The 24085-nt window shown below is 39.6% G+C and overlaps 2 protein-coding genes across 2 annotated transcripts in view; one reads left to right on the top strand and one right to left on the bottom strand.

Annotated features, from left to right (window-relative positions):
- Positions 1-24085, bottom strand: part of LOC308091248 (protein FAM180A-like) — a 178799-nt gene that overhangs the window by 111715 nt on the left and 42999 nt on the right. The window lies entirely within an intron of this gene.
- LOC308091249 (transcription intermediary factor 1-alpha-like) overlaps positions 1-24085 on the top strand; it is a 48219-nt gene that overhangs the window by 11275 nt on the left and 12859 nt on the right. Inside the window, exons 6-15 of the mRNA XM_080436708.1 lie at positions 714-828; positions 2486-2632; positions 5167-5281; positions 6341-6525; positions 10487-10783; positions 16242-16625; positions 16975-17080; positions 21649-21706; positions 22674-22800; positions 23078-23234. Of these exons, the coding sequence (XP_080292834.1) occupies positions 714-828; positions 2486-2632; positions 5167-5281; positions 6341-6525; positions 10487-10783; positions 16242-16625; positions 16975-17080; positions 21649-21706; positions 22674-22800; positions 23078-23234 (1691 nt within the window). The remainder of the gene's footprint in view (positions 1-713; positions 829-2485; positions 2633-5166; positions 5282-6340; positions 6526-10486; positions 10784-16241; positions 16626-16974; positions 17081-21648; positions 21707-22673; positions 22801-23077; positions 23235-24085) is intronic.

Below are 24085 nucleotides of genomic sequence, written 5' to 3'. Positions count from 1 at the left end.
TTGAGTTATTCCAATTTCCAATACTTTTACTTGTACTCCACTACATCTCGGATCCAAATATTGTTCTTTTACTCCACTATATTTATTTGAAAACTTTAGTTACTAGTTACTTTGTAGATTTTGATTATTATTACAAAACATACATTAACCACTTCAGCCCTATGTACATTTCGGCCATTTGAAAATAGCCGATCTACAAGCTCGAGCTTGTAGATCTGCTATTTTCAAATGATTTGTATACATTTGAAAACTTGAAATGGGACATTGTGCATAATGACTACTTTTACTTTTGGTACTTTAAGTACATTTTGATGCTAATACTTTTGTACTTTTACTCAAAGTAAATTTTGAATTCCAGACTTTTACTTGTAACAGAGTACTTCTACATTGCAGTATTGATACTTTTACTTAAGTAAAATCATTTGAGTACTTTTTTTCACCACTGCGTGCATATGTGTGTTGATAGTGTAGCAGTGATTATAGACCTCCATGTAACCTCTGCTGTCATGCGATCACATCTCACCATCTGTCTCCATAAAGAAACAAGTGGACCACCATAGATATATTTATATTAATGCATGTGGGTGATGTATTGGCTTTTCATTGTGTACATTATATCAAATTAAGTGCCAAAGAATAATTCCGCTTGCAGACAAAACCAGTGGAAGAGAACAGCGATTGAAACGAAGCCATTTCCGCTTCATCTCTTGCAGACTGAACCAAGTCGATGAGAACCGTACGTCGGTCCACAACGAGATAAAGAAGGCCATCTGCAGTTTAATACTCGAGATAAACAAGAAGGGCAAGATTCTGGTCAATCAACTCGAGGTACGAAATCTGATGTATATAACGTTTACGATTGATTTACCCAAGAACAGGTTGACTTAAAAAAAAAACAGTTTGACAAGAGTGACTCGAGCTTAATGTTGTAGCCCTGAATCCCTGAGCACATACACCCCCAAGCACCTGTATCCACTTACTGTAAGACACTTATCCTCACTGTCAGGTTTCAGAAACCTTGTATGTCCAAAACAGTTTTGTCCATTTCTTTTCAAGATTTTTTTTTTCTTTTCAAGAAATTGACAAATATATATCTGCTGTCAGGCAGAAACCTCTTATCTCCATATTAGTTTTTTCATAAATCAAAGCTCTACTTGATCATACTACAGCATCACACAAAAGCTTCAAAAGTAGCAGATCTGCAAGCTCGAAGCGTGTTTGAGCTTGTCGATCTGCTACTTTCGCTGTTTTTTTTTATCCTGAAAAGTAACAGTTTTGGACATAGACTGACAGATTGAGACGATAAATAAATAAAGTAAAAAATCTGTTCCTATGGCCCCAATGTAGTTATTATTAGTCCTAGTCACAAGCTCATTAATACTTTTCATCAGTTAAATGTTTACGACACCCCACAGACACACCATTTTAGACTTTCACTGTCAAAATCTTTCTAAAACAGCCGATCTACAAGCTTGTAGATTTTCACTACTTTAAAGCGCATAGATTGAAGTTCTCAGTCGCCACGACTGATTTCAGTCATTTGGATTCCATAGAATCCAGCATGTCTTCTATGGAAGCATGTTGCACAGCGAAAAATGCCGATCTACAAGCTCTCAATGCGTCGTGCTGCGTCGCATTGAGAGCTTGTAGATGGGCTATCTTTGGGTATATATTAGATTAGAGCATTTGGAGTGGTCAAACTAGCAATAATGTTCAGAAGCATCTTCCATAAAATCTTTATTAGTCTGGGATATTTTTTCATATAAAAGCCAACGGTTAAAGCTTCAATCTGTGATTTCTTCACCTGGTTGGCAGCATGTAGAACAGCAGGAACAATATTACCAAAGCATCATAATTTTACATATTGTGTTAATTGTTTAGGGAGTGGGCAAGAGTGTGGGGGGCTCCTTTCACGTTGTTTCACAAATCGCACATTAGGACTTGGTCATACACATATGTGACTGTTTTTGTCTGGGAGACCAAAAAACTCAAAATGGAAAAACCAAAATGAGTTAATAGCCCAGTTAGACTCTTCACATACTAGAGAATGTCTGACATAAATGTCAGAGCTTAAATCGACATGTAAATATGAAATAAATGCATAAACATGTAGCTAAGATATAAGGTTAGAGCTAGCAACCGCTAATTCAAGTGTTTTTTTCTTTACTTAAGAGTTTTAACTTGACTTCAGTTCTTTAAGCTGTAGTTTCAAAACTATTCATTCATCCACTCAATCTTATTAACCAATATATAATTATTTTGCCATGATTCCCTGCTTTCATATGGCATGAAAATTTGAAAATGAAAAAATGCTAGATGACTGTCTCCCAGTCAAATTTGGTCACATATTTTCAGTCGTGAGATTTTATTTTGCTTTAATCCATGAAAGCGACAGTGTCACATGACAAAGTAGGGCATTATACGGAGATACAAGGTTTCTAGCCCCGTCGACAGCAACCTTTTATCCATGCTCTCCCATGTGAAGGCGGCCACCAAGGACCACGAGGGCGTGCTGAGGAAGCAGCAGCAGGACATCGGCTATCTGTCCAGACACATGGACCACGTGATCAGCTTCACGCAGTGGGCCACGGCCAGGAACGGCAGCACGGCTCTGCTGTACTGTAAGAGACTGGTGAGCACTGTTCATTCTGACAGCACGTTGTCATCTAGCTTTAGTCCTAGTCTTTTGAATAACGTTTCGTTTAGTTGACTACATATCGTAAGATTTCAGTCGACTGAATCTACAGTTGATTTAGTCCACTGAAATGTATTTGCATCGTAATGCATTACATTACATTACAGTCATTTAGCAGACGCTTTTATCCAAAGCGACTTACAATAAGTGCATTCAACATACAGTAGGTGACTGTTTTTGTCTGGGGGTCAGTCATCTCGCTGGTGCCCATTCTTCAGGAAAGCATTTTTCTTTTCAAAAATGAGTTAATTGCCCAGTTAGACTCTTCACAGACATAAATGTCAGAGCTTCAATCGACATGTAAATATGAAATAAATGCATAAACATGTAGCTAAGATATAATGTTATGGCTAGCAACCTCTAATTCAAGTGTTGTTTTCTCTACTGAAGAGTTTTAACTTGACTTCAGTTCTATAAGCTGTAGTTTCAAAACTATTCACTCAATCTTATTAACCAATATATAATTATTTTGCTATGATTCCCTGCTTTCATATGACATGAATATGATGAAAAAATGAAAATGAAAAAAAGATGACTGTCTCCCAGTCAAATTTGGTCACTTAGGTAGGCAAGAAAACTACTAATCACCAGAAGTCTTAAGTGCATTCTATTCTAAAACAAGCAACTAAGAGTATACCTAGCGCTAAGGTAAAAGTGCAATATATCAGCTACATACTTTCTTGCCTGATTTATACTTGCTGCATTCCGAAAATAGCCGATCTAAAAGCTCACAATGCGTCGCGCTGGCTGCGACGAGGGTGACCACCCGTCCCTCATCTCGCGGGACAGTCGCGAAAATGGGACATTAGTCCTGCGTCCTGCATGAACCGAACAATGTCCCGCATTTTGATCATGGATTTTTATTTTATTTTGTATTCTCCTTTAATTACCCCATCCCTCTTCAGAAGAGAACTAACCTCGCATCACCAGTCTTTCCACCTCGGAGGAAAGCCTGGTCTGCGTTACTAAAGACCCATATGATCCGGTCTAGGCCACCCCTACTGAAAAAGAAAAAAAAAAAGAATCCTCTTTCCGGATTCTGCCCATCCGGTTTTGCGGTGCCGCTTTGTTTTGGTTCCCCAATCCCTATTTAAATGGAATAGAATTTCCCCGTGGGATAATACAGACGCTAAATAGTCTCCGGATAGTGCACGCACATTTACATTTAAAAAAATAAGCTAAACTATGCCGCATCAAGGTTTTTATTAGGACGGACCTATTTTGGGGTGAGACGTCTTTCCGGTTCTGCCCATCCGGCAACTTTTTTTTTGTTTTACTTCCGCTCCCGACCGGATCATTTACCCGAAAAGGAATGCTGCCCAGGCTAGAAGAGAACTACCGCGACATCTGTGTTATAAATCAATGTGCAGGTGTGGCTAGTTGTGCTGATTGACTGTCTTAAAGTTAGAAGCAAAGTGAACTGAGTCTGACATGGACCATGTGTTCTGTTGGTCCTGTTGCCGCATGCTGCCCGGCCGCAAGGGAGACAGATCTCAGCGCCAAGAGATCCTGTCACAACAAAGGGGTCACTGGCGCACTGCTCAAGCAGCACACAACCAAACATAGGAATACTCTGAATATTAAACATCCCGTATACCAACACATTTGCAGAGACTGTTTTAAACGATGGACCGTCGGACTCGGGACCGATCAAAGAACCGCTGTTGATTAAGTGAAAAACAATACAAGTGAAGGAGAAGTTGCCCGGAGTTCACGCAGCTAATGCTGTCTATTTCCAACACAGTTCAAATAGCTACCGAATAAAGTACGGCCACATTCATTTACAAGCTTGTTTTAAAAACATTGGTTCAAATAGCAACAATGTAGGTCTATCCTGATCGTAGGCTTTTCATTTCCTGTGTCAGGCTGTAAGATGCATTTTTAAGCCCAACAAATTGTGCTATATTACTGCATACACAATCAAGGTATTTATTTAGTTTAATAATACAGGAAATTATTCATTATTATTGCTGTCTGGGGTCGGGCTGGTCTTTTTTCCCCCTTTTCACAAAAAATAGCCAATCCACAAGGTGACAAACATAGTCTGCTTGTAGATCTGCATTTTTTTGGCAAATGTTCGTCTCTAGAATAGGGACGCTGGTGTTCATTAACCTAAACCCCCAGCTTCCCAATCCTGGGGAAAACAGGAGAAATTGGACGAAAATAGGAGAACATTCAGCGGAAATGGCATAACTACACGCTCACAAGGTGTCGAATGCTTGTGGATCGTCTATTTCCACGATTTGATATAAAACAAAGTATATAATGTTTTATTGGTTGAATCCCTCTACCCTCTCATCCTCACACCAGACTCCTGTTTAGCTTTCCAAACAGTTTCCATGATACTATTGGGTTCTTCAAAGAGGCCTAACACAAAGCAGAGCATGCACTGCTCTCTGTTATACTCTGGTGTGTGTGTCTCTCCATCAGGAGTCAGAATTATTTAATAACATCTCCAGGTTCTGTCACAGATATTGTTTCAGATCGGAAACCTGCTGCGGGCCAAGTGCAGCGCCTCCTTCGTACCGCAGAGCTCTGTGAGGTTCCAGTGTCGTTCCTCCTACTGGGCCTCCAATATAGACCTGGGTAAGGCAGCGAATGCATTACATAGCCTCCTACTGGGCCTATAACATAGACCTGGGTAAGGCTTCTAATGCACTACATATCCTCCTACTGGGCCTCCAACATAGACCTGGGTAAGGCCGCTAATACATTACATATCGTTGCTGTCGGCAGAAACCTCTCATCTCCATATTTTAACTTTAAATTACCCTACAAAAGTAGCAGATCCGCAAGCTTGAAACACAGCGCGAAGCGACACGTTTTGAGCTTGTAGATCTGCGACTTTTGCTATTTTGGAATTACAGTTTCCACCCGACAACCGACATAGACCATATCCTAATCGTAGCTAATGCAATGCATTTGTCGCTGTCGAGGTGGGAAACTGCTCCTTTTTATTCTTATTTAAAAAAACATAAAATAGTGAAAACAGCCGATCACAATGAGTCACATGAGCTGTGAGCTTGTAGATGGGCTATTTTCACTACTTTTGTGCCACACACTTGATTGATGGAATAGGGCATTCATTTACAAAATAATACATAAAACGTTTAAAGATGGAGATACAAGTTTCTGCAACATATTTGACGATTATGTTCTGTCAAACCTACGAACATACAGTACATGTTTTTACTCCATCAGGGTTAAATCAACGCTGTCTCTTTGTCATTTGAGAATGTTTTTTTCTAATTTCCTGACTTTATAAGAAGCACCTACGACATAATAACAACGGTGTATCAGTTAGCATAACGGCTCTAATTGATTTGACGTTTAGTTCATAGTATGACATGATGTGACTGCACAGAAACATGCTGCATTGCAGAAACAAATGCAATATTAATTCTTATGTTAGTTATATAATATAGTATAATTTCATATTGTAGTGATGGCCATACAGGTGATGTTGTGATAGCATCGTCAGCTATTGTCAGATAGTATTTAGTTTTCTTGGTGTGTGATTAGTATGTAGCACACTTCTTCCAAACTAAAGATTTAATTGGAATATCTTTCCACCTGTGTGTGTGTGTGTGTGTGTGTGTGTGTGTGTGTGTGTGTGTGCGTGTGCGTGTGCGCACACGCCCTCAGGCTCTCTAATGGTGGAGACGGTACCGGGCCACCAGCTGGGAGCGTTCCAGGGCATCCCACATCATCAGCTGTCCCATCCTGGGGGTCCGGGGGCCTCAGGCTCCCCCGGCAGCGTCTTGGGGGCTCCGGGGCCCCTTCACCACCACCTGGGCTCCCATAACACCCTGGCCCAGCTCCAGATGCAGGTTAGGCCCTGTCTGTCAATCAATCAATTAACAACTTGTGGCATTGAACATTGGAACATAATGAATAGAAAATTACATTTCTGTTTGGCATTTAGGCTTCATAAACAGAGATTGCACAGGGCAGATATGACAAATAACATAACTATACAAAAAATATGAATATGAATATTTCATAACTTTATCGTTGCTGTCGGGCAGAAACTAACTACCGTAACTCATTTTTTCCGCATTTTTTTCCATAAATCAGTGCTATCCCAAGTGAAAAAAAAATGTATTTTTTTTGTGCTAAAGTATACTTTTAGCACAATAAGTATGTTAATTGTCAATTTGAACTTTTGTCAAAGCATACTAACAATGCATTTTTGCAAAAATATATTTAGCAAATATAATCAGAGTGCATTCAAAAATATATTTCTACAATGCACATTAAATGTCAACATGAATTAATTTGTCATTTAGCACATTTGTTAAAAGTGAACTAAACAAAAATTTAATTTAATATATATTTCTACAAAGCACAATAGTAAACTTAAAAAGAAATGTGCTAAATTACAATTTAATTTATGTTAGTATTTAATGTGCTTTGTAGAAATATATATTGAATGCACTTTAAAACAAGTATATTACAAGTATAATATTAAGAAGTATATTACTAATAGCATCCAGGAACATATTCAAAATAGTATACTTAAAAAGTATACTAAAGCAAACTTTAAGTATAATGCTTTTTCGGTATATTTTTTCAGCCTTATACTATAAATGCACTGAAGAAAAGTGTACTTTTAGGAAGTAGTACTTAAGTGAAACTTCAATAAAATAGACATTAACATACTTACAAAAATATATACTTGAACATATTTTAAATAGTTTTTGTGAAAAGTATACTTTTAATAAGCATATTATAGTATATCTTAAAATAAATGCATATTGAGGATAATCTACTATAAATATACTGTAAGCACATATACTATAATCATTTAAAATATATTTAACATTAAATGTACTTAAGTTAAACAAAAATTAAACATTATATGAATACACTTTTGAAAAGCACATTTTTATTTAATCAAATATACATATATATATACTTTAATTACAATACTTACAGTATCTGAAGTACACTTTTGCTGATGTCATTAAAGTATACTATCATTACATTTATGGTGGCTAGAGGAAGTCCATTTCCCAGCATGCGCCCCAGTGCGTGCTGGGAAATGTGTGTTATTGTTCCTATTTGTGTTATTATTTGACTATGGGAATGCGTAGTGGGGTTATGCTATGGGTCATTGAGTTTAGTGTTTTGTTGTGGTGCTATTTGGTGATTTATGGTATTTTATGTAATTTGTTAGTAAAACCATGAATTAAATGTCTGTTTGTTTAGTCAGTCTCTCTCCCCTTTTCCCATCCTTACATATAATGTGAGTGTGTTGTTGATGGTTGCGAGAGTTGTCATGGCTCTTACAGACAACTAAACCACAAGCCTCCACCTTACATTGCAAAAAATATAAAATTTCATTTCCCAGAAGTATATTGAATATACTCATTTGTACTTTTTATAAAATTCAATTTAAAATGTTATTTTGGAAAGACTTAAGTTGTACTAAAGATATGCTAAAACATATTTATTGTACTTGTATGTACTCCCCCCCCAAAATACAATGTCATTACAAATATACTTACAGTATCTCAAGTACACTTTTGCTGATGTCATTAAAGTATACTATCATTACATTTATAGTGCAATACCAATACATATCGATTACTAAATAACTATATACTGAGTATATAGAAATTATGTTTAAAATATACTATCACTGTATTACAAAAATATTTGGAGTATAAAATAAATGAATTTGAAGTATGCTTTTAATAGTTGCAAGTATACTATCAATTTATTACAAATATATTTGGAGTGTTAAAACAATGAATTTGAAGTATAATTTTAATAGTTTCAAGTATACTATCAATGTATTACAAATATAATTGGAGTATACAATAAATTAATTTGAAGTATGCTTTTAATAGTTGCAAGTATACTATCAATTTATTACAAATGTACTTGGAGTGTTAAAACAATGAATTTGAAGTATAATTTTAAAAGTTTAAAGTACACTATCAATGTATTACAAATATAATTGGAGTATAAAATAAATGAATTTGAAGTATACTTTAAATAGTTTCAAGTACATTATTAATGTAATAATAATGTAGTTAAACTATGACAATAATGTGCTAAAATATACTTTCGACGTAATAATAGTATATTTTACATTCACTAACTGTGTACTTTTAGTTAATTTGAGTTGTAGTTTAAATACATTATTATCCCAAATTTAAATTGTGTTATTTTGGAAAGACTTAAGTTGTACTTAGTATATTAAAAGTTGAACTAAATATATTCTGAAACATATCTGTAATATACTTTTATGTACTTTCCCCTCCCAAAAAAATACAATTTAATTACAAATATACTTATAGTATCTGAAGTACAGTTTTGCTGATGTCATTAAAGTGTACTATCATTCAATTTATAGTGTATTACCAATACATATCAAGTACTAAATAAATAAATATAGAGTACATAGCAATTATGCTTAAAATATACTTTCAATGTAATAATAGTATATTCTAAATTAACTAACTGCACATTTAGTTAAATTGAGTTGTAGTTTAAATACATTATTATTACATTGAAAGTATATTTTAGCACATTTGGATTGTAGTTGAAATACTTTATTATTAAATTGATAGTATACTTGAAACTATTAAAAGTATACTTCACATTCATTTATTCTATACTCCAAGTACATTTGTAATACATTGATTGTATATTTTAAGTATAATTGCTATATACTCTATATATATTTATTTAGTACTTGATATGTATTTGTAATGCACTATAAATGTAATGAAAGTATACTTCAGCAATTGTACTTCAGATAAGTACATTTGTAATTAAATTGTATTTTTTTGGGGGGGGAAAGTACATAAAAGTATATTAAAGATATGTTTTAGCATATATTTAGTTCAACTTTTAATATACTAAGTACTACTTAAGTCTTTCCAAAATAAGACAATTTAAATGTAATTTATAAAAAGTACAAAAATAGTATATTAAGTATACTTCTGAAAAATATATTTAGTATATTTTTTTTTCACTTGGGATTGAACACCGTTTACGTCTGTGTGTTGATTAAAACAATATTGAACCATTGAATAGTATTAAAAAGTGCTTCTGACAAAACCAGCTAACTCCATTGGATCCTCAAACTTTCAGCTAAAGTCCACCAAAGGGGGGTGGGGTTAGCTGGTTTAGCTGACTCCAGGCTCCACCCCCTTTTGACCTCCAACCTCATTGTGAGCTTGGAGGTCCATTCAGCTGTTCTTATCAATGATGAACAAAACACCCTAACTCCACTTTTTGTTTTGTTTTTGTCATTTCCTGAAAAATGAACATTTTGGAGTTAGCTGGTTTCTGCCCGACATATATTCGTTTTTTTGATAGTGAAAATAGCTGATCTGCAAGCTCACAATGGTCGCATCGCGATGCGTTGGTTATTCCCGCTTATGTTTTTGAAAATGTTAGCAAACATATTTAAAGAATTCAACATGGTAACAATTATAATTATAATCGTCTTTTTCGGGTGGAAACCTCATATGTCGAAAACTGTTACTTTTCAGGATTCAAATAAATAAATTGCAAAAGTAGCAGATCTACAAGCTCAAAACGTGTCGCTTCGCACCACGTTTCGAGCTTGTAGATCTGATACTTTCGATACTTTTATGTGACGCTGTAGTATGATCAAGTAGCGCACTAATTTGCGAAAAAAAACACAAACAGTTAGAATATGGAGATAAGAGGTTTCTGCCCGACAGCGAAGCGTTTTGCAAAAAATAATTGCGATTATCTGAAATAATCGTGAATACAGGTACTAAGTGTGACTGTCCTAAACACACGCAGGTGGACAAGCTGAACCCCCAGCCTCACTGGCAGCCCCCCCAGCCCCCTCCCCCGCCCTGGACCTGGCCCTGGAGTGTCCGTCTGCCCAGGAGCGCTCCTCCAGGAGGAGGAGGAGGAGGTCCCATCCAGGGGGGGGGCTCTCCCTCCCAGAGCAGCAGCATGGCCCCCGGAGGTGGTGGTGGTGTGGCCCCTCTGGCCGCCATGCAGCCCGGGGGGGGACGCAGGTTCATGGTGCCGCCGCCCAACCACGTCAGTCCCACCGGCAGACTGCCAAGCCCCGGGTTCACACCACCCCAGGTCTGTGTGTGTGTGTGTGTCTGTCTGTCTGTCTGTCTGTCTGTCTGTCTGTCTGTCTGTCTGTCTGTCTGTCTGTCTCTGTTACTGTTACTGTTACTTTTCAGGAAAACAAAGAAAAGAAAACCTGTGTTCTATTTGATCCAATGTAGTTATTATTTAGTCACACGCTCTTGTTAACACATTGAGTGCCAGAGGTTTGTTAAAACAGGGTACAGCCAGTGCCAGCGTTTTTTGCCGTTTTATTGGCGATCTTTTTAGAGCTGCAGAAGCCACAACGAAGATCCGGATGTAAACAAAGGGTGTCTGGGCGATGGCCAAGGGTCTACCGCGATCCGCCATTGCAGAGTGATCGCCCGTCGAAAATGGCTTGTTTTGACCACTGTAAAAAGATATGGAGATATGGACCTTTTTCTCAAGATCCCATCATTGGGCCGGATGCACGTCCGTTTTTTTGGGATGACGTCACATCTGTCCATTCCCTTTTTAAAGGGTCCTAGGATCATTCCTAAGTTGCGTTAGAGCGCCCTCTTGTGGAAAAAAAAAACATAATATTAAATGGGAAGAGAGATGGGGAGTGACATGCAGCAAAGGCCGTCGGGCTCGGGACTCGAACTCGACGCGCCGCCAGGCTACATTGAGCCTATAGGTGCCTGGACCGCTGTACGCCAGCCGCCTAGGCCATTGGTTTGATATTTATAAAACCCACTGACACACTTTCACTTTCAAAATGTTTCGATAATAGGGAATATAAACCATCCACAAGGTTCACAACGCACCGTGAAGCTGTGTTGTGAGCTTGTAGCAAAGATGTGTGTGTGTGTGTGTGTGCATGTCTGTCTGTCTGCCTGTCTGCCTGTCTGTCTGTCTGTCTGTCTGTTTGATTGACAAGGCTCCTTAACAAGCTCAGGCACATGTTGGCAGTGTCCTAAATGTATCTGACAGCCTTCACATCCTGAGCAGTTTATGCCTTTCCCTGTCGAGATGCATTACAATCAAAAGCTGCCGCATGGGTTCACAGCCATACAATCTGAACCAATTTATGCTAGTTCACTATGCAGATATTATCCTGTTTTTGTTCAGTAGTTCAGTGGTTTTCACGACCACACATGTTAAGAATGTGATTTAGATAGCATGTTGTTACAGACAGATGCTAGGTTCATTGTTTACCTGGTATTGTTCCTTTAATTTGAGGCACTACTAATTTATGTGGTTAATAACTTATTTATCTTGTTTATTATCTAGAGTTCATGTTTACTCTGTTTATTCGCTCTGGATAACCGCATTTCCTAATTGTCTACATTTTAAACAGTGAATAGTAAATCTAGGATGATGTGACACAGAGCTGACCCAGACAGTCCATAACTAATGGCTGATATGTCTAGTACTCTGGGGTTGTTTAGTCTATCTTCATGGCTTGTTTTGCTTCATGCTCTGGGCTGTAGACAGTTTGAGAGAACAATGCTCTCTTGTAGGCTGCAGCACACACATGAATTGCATCACTCTGCTATGAACAAGCTGTTGGGGTGTTCTCTGCAGTTTTCTACACACAGTGATACCAAACAAAGATAAGGGCATTGCAGTACACGAATCGTAGCTGTCGAGTGGAAACCTTGTAGTGTATGCTCAAAGGTTCCTGACAAGGTTACTTTTCAGAAAATAGAAGAAGCACCGTAACCTGATGTAGAGTTTATTTTGGGCTTACTGAGGAGACCTTTATCTGATGATAAGGGATCTGGTCAGTGCGTATGGTGTGAGCATGTCAGAAACATAGTCCAGGAACTAAGCCATTGATTGATTTAAAAACAATAAGAAGCACTTTAAAATCAATTCTTTGTTTCACTGGGAGCCAGTGAAGAGAAGATAAAACAGGAGTAATAATGTTCAGATTTCTTGGTTCTAGTTAAAACTCTAGCAGCAGCATTCTGAACAAGCTGGAGTTTATTAATTGCGATTATCTCAAATAATTTGCGATCAGCTGATTATGTAATATAATTGTGACAGGCCAGTCAGAATAGGAAGTTGATGTGTTTTTCGTTCCATTGTGGATAAACTCCCCAAAAAAATCCTCAGCTGTCATTTTTGCCCTATCATCAACTACCTTCGGTGGCAGAGTCTCCTCCATGTCTGACACGGTAGCATTGGTGCCCGTTCAGCCCCCGAGGTGATAATTTAGCTGCTCTATAAGCCCTGAGGAAGATACGGCTTTAGCTGCCACTGATTGGTCAGCTGCTGTATCTTCCCTCTGGGTTATATATGCCAGCTGACCCAATCAGTGCAATTTCACCCATGCTAAAAAATGTGTTGTGTTTGTGTTGTGATGTATTGGGTAGCATTCACACTGAAACTTGTCCTATATTGCACTCTTCAGAGCAATGGTCACAGAGTTTTGGCCATTTTAAGTTTTCGAAAGTGGGCCCCCCCATGCCCTATGCACGTGCGAAGCCTTAACTATGCGCTGTGTGTGCGCTAGTGACACACGCGCGCGCGCACGCAGACACACACACACACACACACACACACACACACACACACACACACACACACACACACAGACACGTCGCAGTGCAGCGCGCAGTTCCACCAGTCCACCACCACACAAATATAAATTAAATTAATTCTTAAGAAGTTTGCGACGTCTCTGTTCCGGCGGCCCCCCCCCGCCTGAGCCCCCCCCCCCCACTGTCCCCTTTATCCCCGCCTGTCCGCGGGCCTGCTGCTACTTTTGATACTATTGTGTGACGCTGTAGTATGATCAAGTAGGGCATTAATTTACGAAAAAACACAAAAAGTTTGAATATGGAGATAAGAGGTTTCTGACCGACAGCAAACAGATGTTTAGGTGATTAATGTGCCATACAGTTGCTCAATCTTCGTTATATCACATCTACATCTACAGCACTAGTTTAAAATGTAGTTAAAAAGTACGTTTCGTAGCATATATAGTATAACTGAAGTCTGTTTTGAGTCAATCATCCCTGATGCTTTGTGAGCTCATAGATTGGCCTATTTTCGCTGCACGACAACAAAGACATTTATTTTTAGGTTCTATTGGAATTGAAAGCAGATTTTGCTCAAGTCACAGCATGTGCTGCTGCTGCTGGAAGCACCTGCATTTGCTGCGTTGTAGACCAAACACAGAGCAGCTACAGCCATCTGCAACCATGAAGTGTTCTGTTTATGTTCTCATCTAGTCTTTAGTCTGCTGTGCTCTTTGTTAACCCATTAAGACCGGGGACGCATCTGTGTCATTTTGAGATTTCTTTCGGCTATTAAAAAATAGCAGAGCTTGTCGATCTGCTATTTTTTTTAACACATTCCATGCCAGAGGTTAATATCATAATGTAATCATCAGTGCCAGCGTTTTATTGTTGTTTTTTTCATGTCGCCACAGACCTCGCTAAATAAGTTAAAAGTGCGCGTTCATTTGGTTCTAAACACACAGGGGATCTGTGTGAAACGAGCAGTGAAGACCGCGTCCCCTTACGATCCGCCATCTTGAAGATACAGCGGTGAATGCTAAACAGTGATCAGCGAGGAGAAAAACAACAACCGAGATAATCGACTTTTAGACAGGATCCCAGACAGGAAGCGGATACGATCGAAAAAAACGGAACCCGAATAATTCCGTTTCCGGTGGTGCTACCGGAAACGGAAGTGGATCAAATTTCAGAAAGTGCACTTTTTGTTCATTTCGAGGAAAGAAAAAAAAAACACCGGTTCGCGTAGATCTACGCGATTGGCACGTGGCGGCTTTAAATAGGTTCGCGTAGATCTACGCGATTGACAGTCAATGTGTTAATCGTGAAAATTAGTGCAAATCTTTTAATATATATATATTTTTTTACTAAAATCTTCTACAAATGTCTTCTAAATCCTAACGGTTTTTTGAAAAAACGTATGTTGCCATAATATCATTGGTTCTCTAACGTTTTTCATGTCATGGACCCCCGAAATTATATGTATTTGGCCGCAGACCCCCATCTCAAAATATGTTGTTCCATTGGACCCCCCAGAAGCAAAGACTTGAGTAAAAAATTTATTATATTCAAAGATTTGCACACATTTTCCTTTTTTCCCCCCAAAATAGCAGATCTATAAGCTCATGAGCTTGTATATCTGCCATTCTTGAATAGCCCAAAGAAATCTAAGAATTACACAGATGCGTTCCCGGTCTTAATGGGTTAAGAGCTGCTGGCCTCCATGACCAGCAGCTTTTCATCTCCATGTCCATCATCACATGTTCATAGGAGGTGACAGCATGGTGATGACGTGTCTGAGCCTCACTCACCACCAGGGCTATTATAGTTAAAGGCATACTATGTAACTTTGCCCTGTGTTTACGTAACAAAGCAATATATTTCCAATATGTTTTCACCCCATAATTTCCCTCTATACCAGAAGTTATCTGCCACTGGAGTAGTGTTGTGGAGTTTACCTGCAGAAACACACTTCCCTCTATAGCTTTATTTTGGTGTTTTCACTGTTTGTTAGGTTTGTTTGGTAGACGGGGATGTTTTTGGGCAACCAAAAACATCTAGTATAGAGGTAAATGTTGGGTAAATGTTTTTATTGTAAACAGAGGGGAAAATTACATACTTTAACTAAAACTAACCAAATAACTCAAACTAGATTTGACCAGACATTTAGTTAACTGAAATTAAAAGAAAATAAATAGTGAAAATAAAAGAAAATAGTAAAATAGCAGATCTACAAGCTCATAACGCATTGTGAGCTTGTAGAAATTTCCATTATTCTTCTGAGGTTGTTGAATGAATCTCACCTCTGACTAGTGACTAGTACTCTCACTACCATATACTACAATGAAACTAATAAAAGCCTTATCAAAAAATAAAATAACTAACTACCCACCAACACACTTTGAAAACTAATCTAAACAAAACTGAAATTGGAAACGAACGCTCTAAATGAATTAAAACACTCACCGCCAGGCCCGTAGCCTACGGGCCGATAAATCCAACTGTAAAGCGCCGATCCCGTAGCCTACGGGCTGTGGTGCTTTTTTTTCCGGAAAAAAAAACTTTTTTCAATTTTCTAGTACGGCACATTTCATTGTAACACCACCGGAAATGGAATTATTCGGGATCACGTTTTGCCGATCCCATAGGACTCCATTCTAAAGCACACACTGCAACGCCATTTTCTTCGATTGTAGTTTTTCTCCTCGCTGATCACTGTTTAACCTAAACCGTTCTGGATGCCCCGTTTGACACGTGGTTTGGACTGGTACACGCAGGGAGATCTCCGCGATGTTTACAAACAGTGCAGAGCTCAATCTTAAGGATTTTAACGAGGTCTATGGCAACGTGAAAAAAACAAAAAACAACAATAAAACGTTGGCACTGGTGAGTACATTATGAGATTAACCTCTGGCGGTCAGTGTGTTAAAGATAATAAATACTTATGAAAACTATTTCTAACCTTGTCTCTCCCTCTGCAGTCTGTCCAGCCACTGAGGGGCGTAGGGAGCAGCCCCAGCCACCAGAGGGGCAGCCCCAGCCACCAGAGGGGGCTAGGGAGCAGCCCCAGCCACCAGAGGGGCAGCCCCAGCCACCAGAGGGGGCTAGGGAGCAGCCCCAGCCACCAGCCCAAACCCGTGGACATATTCTCCACGTCGCATCTTTATGCTACCCACAATGCATCGCTTCCCAGCAACGGCGGTCTCGGTTCTCCTCAATCGCGGGAGTCGCGGCAGCTGGCAAGTGCCTTAATTCAGGATTTCTCTAACTTTGTCATGTCAAGGACCCCCAAAATTGATATGTATTTTGGCCACGGACCACCCCCGTCTGAAAGGACTTTGTGCCAGGGATCCCCAGAAGAGAAGGTTTGTGTTAAAAATTAAAAAAACATTTTCGATATTTATCAAAAACTAATAAAAAAATATCAGATGTACAAGTGGCGCAAGCTGGATCTGCTATTTTTGAATAGAAAGATTTTTACATTTTCCAAAAATTATGAATCAACAAGCTTACAATTACAAATGAATAGCCTTTGTATAACATAGTGTTAACTCCTCAGAGTTACAGACCTGTAAGGGTCCATTTTGTTCCTAACTGTAAACCCCCCCAAGGACCCCCCTGGGAGTCCCCAGACCGCGTGTTGAGTAACCACTGCAGTAAATGTATTCAAGTGAGTGTGTTTACATTAAACAGCAGGTGTTGCGTTGTGTTTAGATGGAAGCCTCTTATCTGAACAAGAGGAGCGACCCGGGAGGCACCGTTCAGATGCTGAGGCCCAACTACCCACAGGGCCTAGCGTCCTCCATACCACACAGAAATGGTACGTAGCGGGCGCTACCCACACGGCTAGCTTTGTTGCTCATTCCACGAATGCAGGAGGTTGTACAAACTATATATGGTACTAAGGTGACTAAACAGGCTTTCCAACGATATAAAATACTATACCAATTGGTTTTATTGAAGGGGAGAAATAATCAACCGAAATAAAGTTTCCGAATTAGTTTTTAGGAGTTTATAATAACACTGCCATAATGGATTAGGCAGTATTAGGATTAGCCTCTTATTCTTATTTTATTGTATTTTCCTTTTGTGTATGAAAATAATGTTTCTACAAATAACAACAAAATGTGGGCCCAAAACAAATAAGATCTCTCTCAAACAACTGAACAACAAAACTGAACTGCACACACTGATCTAACCAGAATGACACATGAGGGGAACATATATAGACTACCATTTAAACACACTACCAATACAACCTAAACCCATACAACATTAACTAAGATTAACCCATTAAGGCCTGAGGTTCCGATTCAGCAAAATGTAGAAACAGTTTTTTGAAAAATATTTATGTTGCTATGTCACTGGCTCTCAAACCTTTTCATGTCCTTTTCAAGGACCCCAAAATGTATATATATTTGGCCGCGGACCCCCATCTCAAAATATTTTGTTCCAGGGACCCCCAGAAGCAAAGATTTGAGTTACCATGTTTGTTTTAAAAATATAATTCAAAGATTTTCCCCAATTTTCTTGATGTTTCAAAAATAGCAGATCTAGCTCGTAGTGCGGCACTCGGTGCCGCGCTATGAGCTTGTATATCTGCTATTTTTGAATAGCCAAAGTGTAAAATAATGCTTTTTAGCTCAAATCAAAAAATGGGTTGTTAACTAATGCAATTACAATCCGACTGAAATACCCAAAGAAAAAAACTCTATAACACAAAATCAAACAAATAACCCGCTCCCCATGGTGCAGAGAGAATGTGGTGCAGTCTGATTGTCCCCATCAGCTCTACATATGGAGCAGCTGGTTCCCTTTTCTTAAGCCAGCCAATCATCTCCTGCTGCTTTCCACAGAACTGGTAACTCAAGGAAAACTGAATAAACTTAAAGGAGAATTCCGGACAAATTAAGTGTTATCTTTGATGTCTCGTTACTCACCTACCGATGTGAAAAGTAGCGTTCTTTTTTTTCATATATTCCCCTGTCGTCATTTTTTAAACACCCTCCGTTGTTATAATGGGAGCGTGAGGGTTAGTGAAATTCGTCTATTATAACCGACGCAAAGTTGTTTTTTTCACTACTAGTATTCATAGTAGAGTCTCATGATAGTCAAACATGCGTTGAAACTATCTGCGAGGCTGCCGTCAATGGCGAACGATTTAACACTGGTTGCTTGTTTCTTCCAGAACCTGGCAACTCGTGTTGCCAGATTCTGGAAACAAGCAACCAGTGTTAAATCGTTCGCCATTAACGGCAGGCTCGCAGGAATTTTCAGCGCATGTTTGACTATCATGAGACTCTACAATGAATCGTAGTAGAGAAAAAAATAACATTGCGTCGGTTATAATAGACGAACTTCACTAACCCTCACGCTCCCATTATAACAACGGAGGGTGTTTAAAAAATGACGACAGGGGAATATATGAAAAAAAAGAACGCTACTTTTCACATCGGTAGGTGAGTAACGAGACATCAAAGATAACACTTAATTTGTCCGGAATTCTCCTTTAAAGTTGCAGTTCACAAATCCAAACTTGGTCAGGAATATAAATAATGTTTGATCAATAATTCCCCTGTCAAGTATTTTTCTCACTCACAAAAACAAACTATAAATGAGTTTTATAGCACCTTGAACTTGGCTCTGTCTTTGCCCTCATTAACAATTCCAGGATCCATGAATTATACATTATGCCACGCCTGCAGGAACAACCCTCATGAATATGCTAATGTCCCACGTCCCTGGAATCAACATGCAGAACCCCCCCCCCCCCATTCATTCAAACATTAATGAATGAATAAATAAATAATAATAAATAAGCACATCCTGGTCATGCATGTACCCGGTATCACTATGGCAAAATGCAATATTAGACTAATTATGCCTTTATCTGGGCTCAACATTTTGAATATACTTTTTAATGTATGTTTATCATAATCAGAATTATAAATAAGAAAAGATGTTTATTGTTGCTGTATGGAACATACAACAACATTGTGTTTAGTGCATCCACTTAAAACAAATAGCAGCATCAACAAAGAAATACAGATAGAGCAACATTATGCCATAAACTGTCATAGTCAAGTCATCATAGTCTGTTGTCAAATAAATTGCAATGTTAATATTATAACCTAGCTAGATTTGCCATAATGTTATGATTTAGGCCAGGGGTGAGCAACTTTGATGATGGAGAGGGCCACTATATTTCCACACTCACTCCAGAGTAGCCTGGTAAACCCTCCCTCCGGAAATCTCATTTCTATTTGATTCCTGGAGTGAGTCTGGCATGAACCGCCTCTCTGCAATATTGGCTGTGTATGCCAAACGGCCGCGCCTATCAGCGTCGTCGCTCATTGTTCTGTGATTGACAGCTTACGTTGGCCAATCAGGTGGCGAGTTCGAGTGAGCCCAAAACACGAACGGCAGCCATCTTTTTCTTGTGCGCTATTTTCTCCGCAATTTTTTTACTTCAAAAAGCTCTCTAACTTCTATTTTGAGGCACGGAATTTACTTATAAGATATCGTTTGGATAGAATTTAGTTGTTTAACTTCATATATGTGGTCAATTAATCATGACAAAGCCTATTTAAAAATAAAAATGTAGAGAACCGGTAGGGGCGGGCAGTGACACCCATGTAACCGAATAAGGCAACCCATTTTGGGCATGGATCGTCTCAAAAGTCCCCTTGCGTCACATTAAGACTGGTGAACTGCTGATTGGCTGAAGGGGAAAAATTATCATTGGCTGAAGGGGTTGTCAGTCAACGGTATTACTCCCGCCCAACTCCAGCACAGCCAATATTGCAGAAAGGCGGATCAGGCCAGACTCACTCCAGGAATCAAATAGAAATGAGATTTCCGGAGGGAGGGTTTACCAGGCTAACTCCAGAGGGCCACATTGCATATACTGTAGGGCCATTCTATGTCACACAAAAATAGCAGATCTACAGGCTCAAAACGTGCTGGTAGATCTGCTATTTTTGATATTTTTGAATTGGAATTCAGATTTCTTTTTAGCTATTTTTGAATTGGAATGAATTTTTTTTAATTTAATTTCAAATGCATTTAGTTATACTTATGTTAACTTTATGAACTTAAATACAAATACATTGGACATAAAAAAGAATGTCAAAACTAGTCATTAAGCTACTACTAATATAGTAGTAGCAATTAAAGCGGGTCATGTTTGCAATTGTATCAGCTGAAATCAATAATATATCAGTGTTCCGATAATAACCTGCGGGCCGCATTAAGTGAAGGTGGGGGCCACATGTGGCCCCTGGGCCGCCAGTTGCCCATGTATGATTTTAGGCAGTGACTGAATAAAAGGTTGTGTTCTGTGCATAGAATAATAACAGCGTGTGCGTCTGAAGATTGTACAGTACACAATGTTGTTCCATTGCTTGGCCACTGACTGCGTCTAGAAGAAAAAGTCTGCTAAATCTGCAAGGCAATAAAGCGATAGAACTGGTTATGTGTGGTTATCTGTGTTTGTTTGCATGTATCTATAATCCATCCATCCAGCCATCTTCAACCGCTTATCCGGAATCGTGTCACGGGGGTAACAGTTCCTACAGAGCGCTCCAGACCTTCCTTTCCAGAGCAACATTAGCAACTTCCTCCTGGGGGATCCCGAGGCTTTCCAAGGCCAGTGTGTGGAGATTATAATCCCCCCATCTGGTCCTTGGTCTGCCAGGGGAATATATGAACTAAATGAATAAACCAAAAAAGGAAAAATTACCATACAATATATGCTGTCTCAATGATGCGGCTGCTGGGGTGGCCACAAGCCCCCAGAGCCACGGTAGAACAGTGAAGCGGCCGTCGCCTGGTGGTCAAATCTGGGAATGCAATACTTCCGCATTTAATACACCACTGCGCATGCTTCTACTGTTTGAAACCCTAGTGCGCCTGCTCAGTGCTCAAGACTTCCGCATTTGGGCACCCAAATTTGGTGCCCGAATGCGGAAGTAGAGGTACTTCCTAGTGTTTCAAATGCTGTTTCAAACTTTCATTGAAATGAATAGCTGGGGGTGGGGCAGTCCGCCCTCTAGATAACTCTATGGGTGGTCATCACAGTCCGTTTTGCCGTTGGAGCACAGCAACGGTTGATAGGTTTGAACATTGCGGACGTCAATAATATAAGTCAACTGGTATAAGGGACACGGCCCCTATACCAGTGATTCCCTAACTGGGGGGGGGGGCTATTTTCACAATGTTTATCTGTGGAACCGAGTTAAACTAAATTTAATGCCTACATTTTCAAGTGCTTGTCTGGGTGGTGGGTCCCCAGTTCAAATGTGATTATTTTGGGGGGTCGCGGCCTGAAAAGTTTGGGAACCCTTGCCCTATACAATAGATTAAAAGATGCTTTTTCTTCTGTCTCAGCTCAAGCACAGCAGAGTTCACCAGGGTATTCTGCTGTGTCCCAGGAGGAGAAACCAGGGTAAGCTGAAATCTGTGCATGTTCATCATGTATCTGCTAACACTCTTTTCTCTAGTCTGTCTCTCTCTGGCTTTTGTTCAGACTGACACACATCTTTAGAAATCAGATTGTAATCGCATTTCAAGTGTGTGTGTGTGTGTGTGTGTGTGTGTGTGTGTGTGTGTGTGTGTGTGTGTGTGTGTGTGTGTGTGTGTGTGTGTGTGTGTGTGTGTGTGTGTGTGTGTGTGTGTGTGTGTGTGTGTGTGTGTGTGTGTGTGTGTGTGTGTGTGTGTGTGTGTGTGTGTGTGTGTGTTTTTGCTGTTCAGACTTGATCAAACCAGTCTGATGCCAATCTGGATAGGCCAAAAAAACTGATTTGAGCTGCCAGTGTGAACACAGCATCATAGCCTGTCTGTCTCTCTCTCTCTCTGTCAGTCTCTCTCTCTGTCAGTCTCTCTCTCTCTCTGTCAGTCTCTCTCTCTCTCTCTGTCAGTCTCTCTCTGTCAGTCTCTCTCTGTCAGTCTCTCTCACTCTCTCTGTCTCTCTCTCTCTCTCTCTCTCTCTCTCTCTCTCTCTCTCTCTCTCTCTCTCTCTCTGTCTCTCTGTCTCTCTGTCTCTCTGTCTCTCTCTCTGATTGATGAAATACTTAATTAGTCATAAATGTAAAACAGCACAGTACAGTAAGACATTAAAGCTAAAAGGACAACACAAAAAGTCCTAGGGACTTGTTTCCATTGTGGTCCTATGTATTCAATTCATCAACATAGCAGAAATGAACACAATAATACATGACATCAACAAACACAAGCACTATATATACAAAAGAGAAAATTACATTTACTTTCCCTTTTGGTCTCCTGATAGATGTTTTTTCAGGCCAATTCTCTCTGTTTCTCTCTCTCTCTCTCTCTCTCTGCCGTTGGTATCTCAACCACCCCATTTGTTTTCATTTGGTTCCTATTGGCTATCTCTCTGATTTGCTCTCAAGGACGGTTCACTGGAAGCCTCCTGATACGCAGCAGCAGCATAACGGAACGGTGGCTAAGAGAAGAAGAAGGTCATCACCTGGACCCGTCATCGTCATCAAAGATGAGCCCGAAGATGACGTCAGCTATGTAAGGAGACAGTGTTCATTTTGACAGAACATTTTGGATTTAGTTTCAGTTATATTTTTGTTATCTGAAAAGTTTTACTTTTAGTCTAGTTTTAGTTGACTAAATATCATAAGATTTTAGTCGACTGAATCTACAGTTGATTTAGTCGACTAAAACATATTTTGGTGGTGCCTTGATGGCGTCGTAATGCCTGGTTATACAGTACTTAGCTGTGTGCTGAAAAAATTGTGTACGTTTGTTTGTGCGTGCGTGCGTGTGTGCGTCGTGTATGCGTCAGGTACAAACCAACCAAAGAGCCAACCTCCCCGACAGCACAGGCGACCAGCCCCAAACCAGCAGCCAACCTGGAGGGACGCGCGTCCCCACTCCTCCTCAAAGCACAGAGAACAAGCCCCCCCACACCCCTCCTCCACAGCAGCAGCCAAAGACCCAAGGTAAGGACTACGTGTAGGTGATATGACTTCAAATCAATATCACCATTATTTCAAACTCGAGCCTCAATAGGCTCTATATCAGGGGTGCCCATTACGTCGATCGCGATCGACCAGTAGACCGCAGAGGCTGCGCAGGTAGACCACCTGCAATGCCCCTGAAAAAAAAAAGTTTTTTTTAATTTATTTTTTGCAGGCTCTAGGTGGCGCTGTGGCAGAAAACGGTGGCGCGGCGCTAAATGGGGGGGGGGCACCAGGAAAAATATTGAAACAGTACTAATGCCTTAATGTTATTTAGCCCCCATAGTTAAATGTTTAAGTATTTTCATTAATGGGATAATAATTATTTGTTGGTTGGCAAATAAAATGAATGAATTACATTTTTTTAATAATAAATCGGTAAAATCAGGCAAAAATAATAATTAAATAACCTAATCCTGACCCTAACCCTAAAACCGAAATAAAGTAACCAAAAAACGGAAAAGAAACTAACAAAAACCACCCAAACCCCCCCAAAAATAAATAAAAAATCCACCCAAAACCGCGCAAATTTCGCCCACCATGCCTACCACTATGCCTACCACTCATGCACGCGCGAGTGGTAGATCACCTTGAGCTGGCAATTTCAATAGTAGAACTCAAGTTAAAAAAGTGTGGGCACCCCTGCTCTATATGCACAGGCAGCCATATTGGAAAGAAACTGGGCCTCTTCCTTACTTCCTTCACAGGTCTTACTTATACTAATGAAGGCTCTGCTCCATTTAGCGTACAAAGCCTAAGTTTTTGGACACACCGACTTATTTGTGTATCCCAAAGGTCCCAAATTAGCCGTCGTGATTTTGGGGGATAAACAA

The sequence above is a fragment of the Gymnoscopelus braueri genome (genome assembly GCF_963280865.1).
Source record: "Gymnoscopelus braueri genome assembly, chromosome: 9".
NCBI lineage: Eukaryota > Metazoa > Chordata > Actinopteri > Myctophiformes > Myctophidae > Gymnoscopelus > Gymnoscopelus braueri.
Note: the sequence above shows the minus strand (reverse complement) of the source record. Positions and strands in the feature narration are given on the sequence as shown.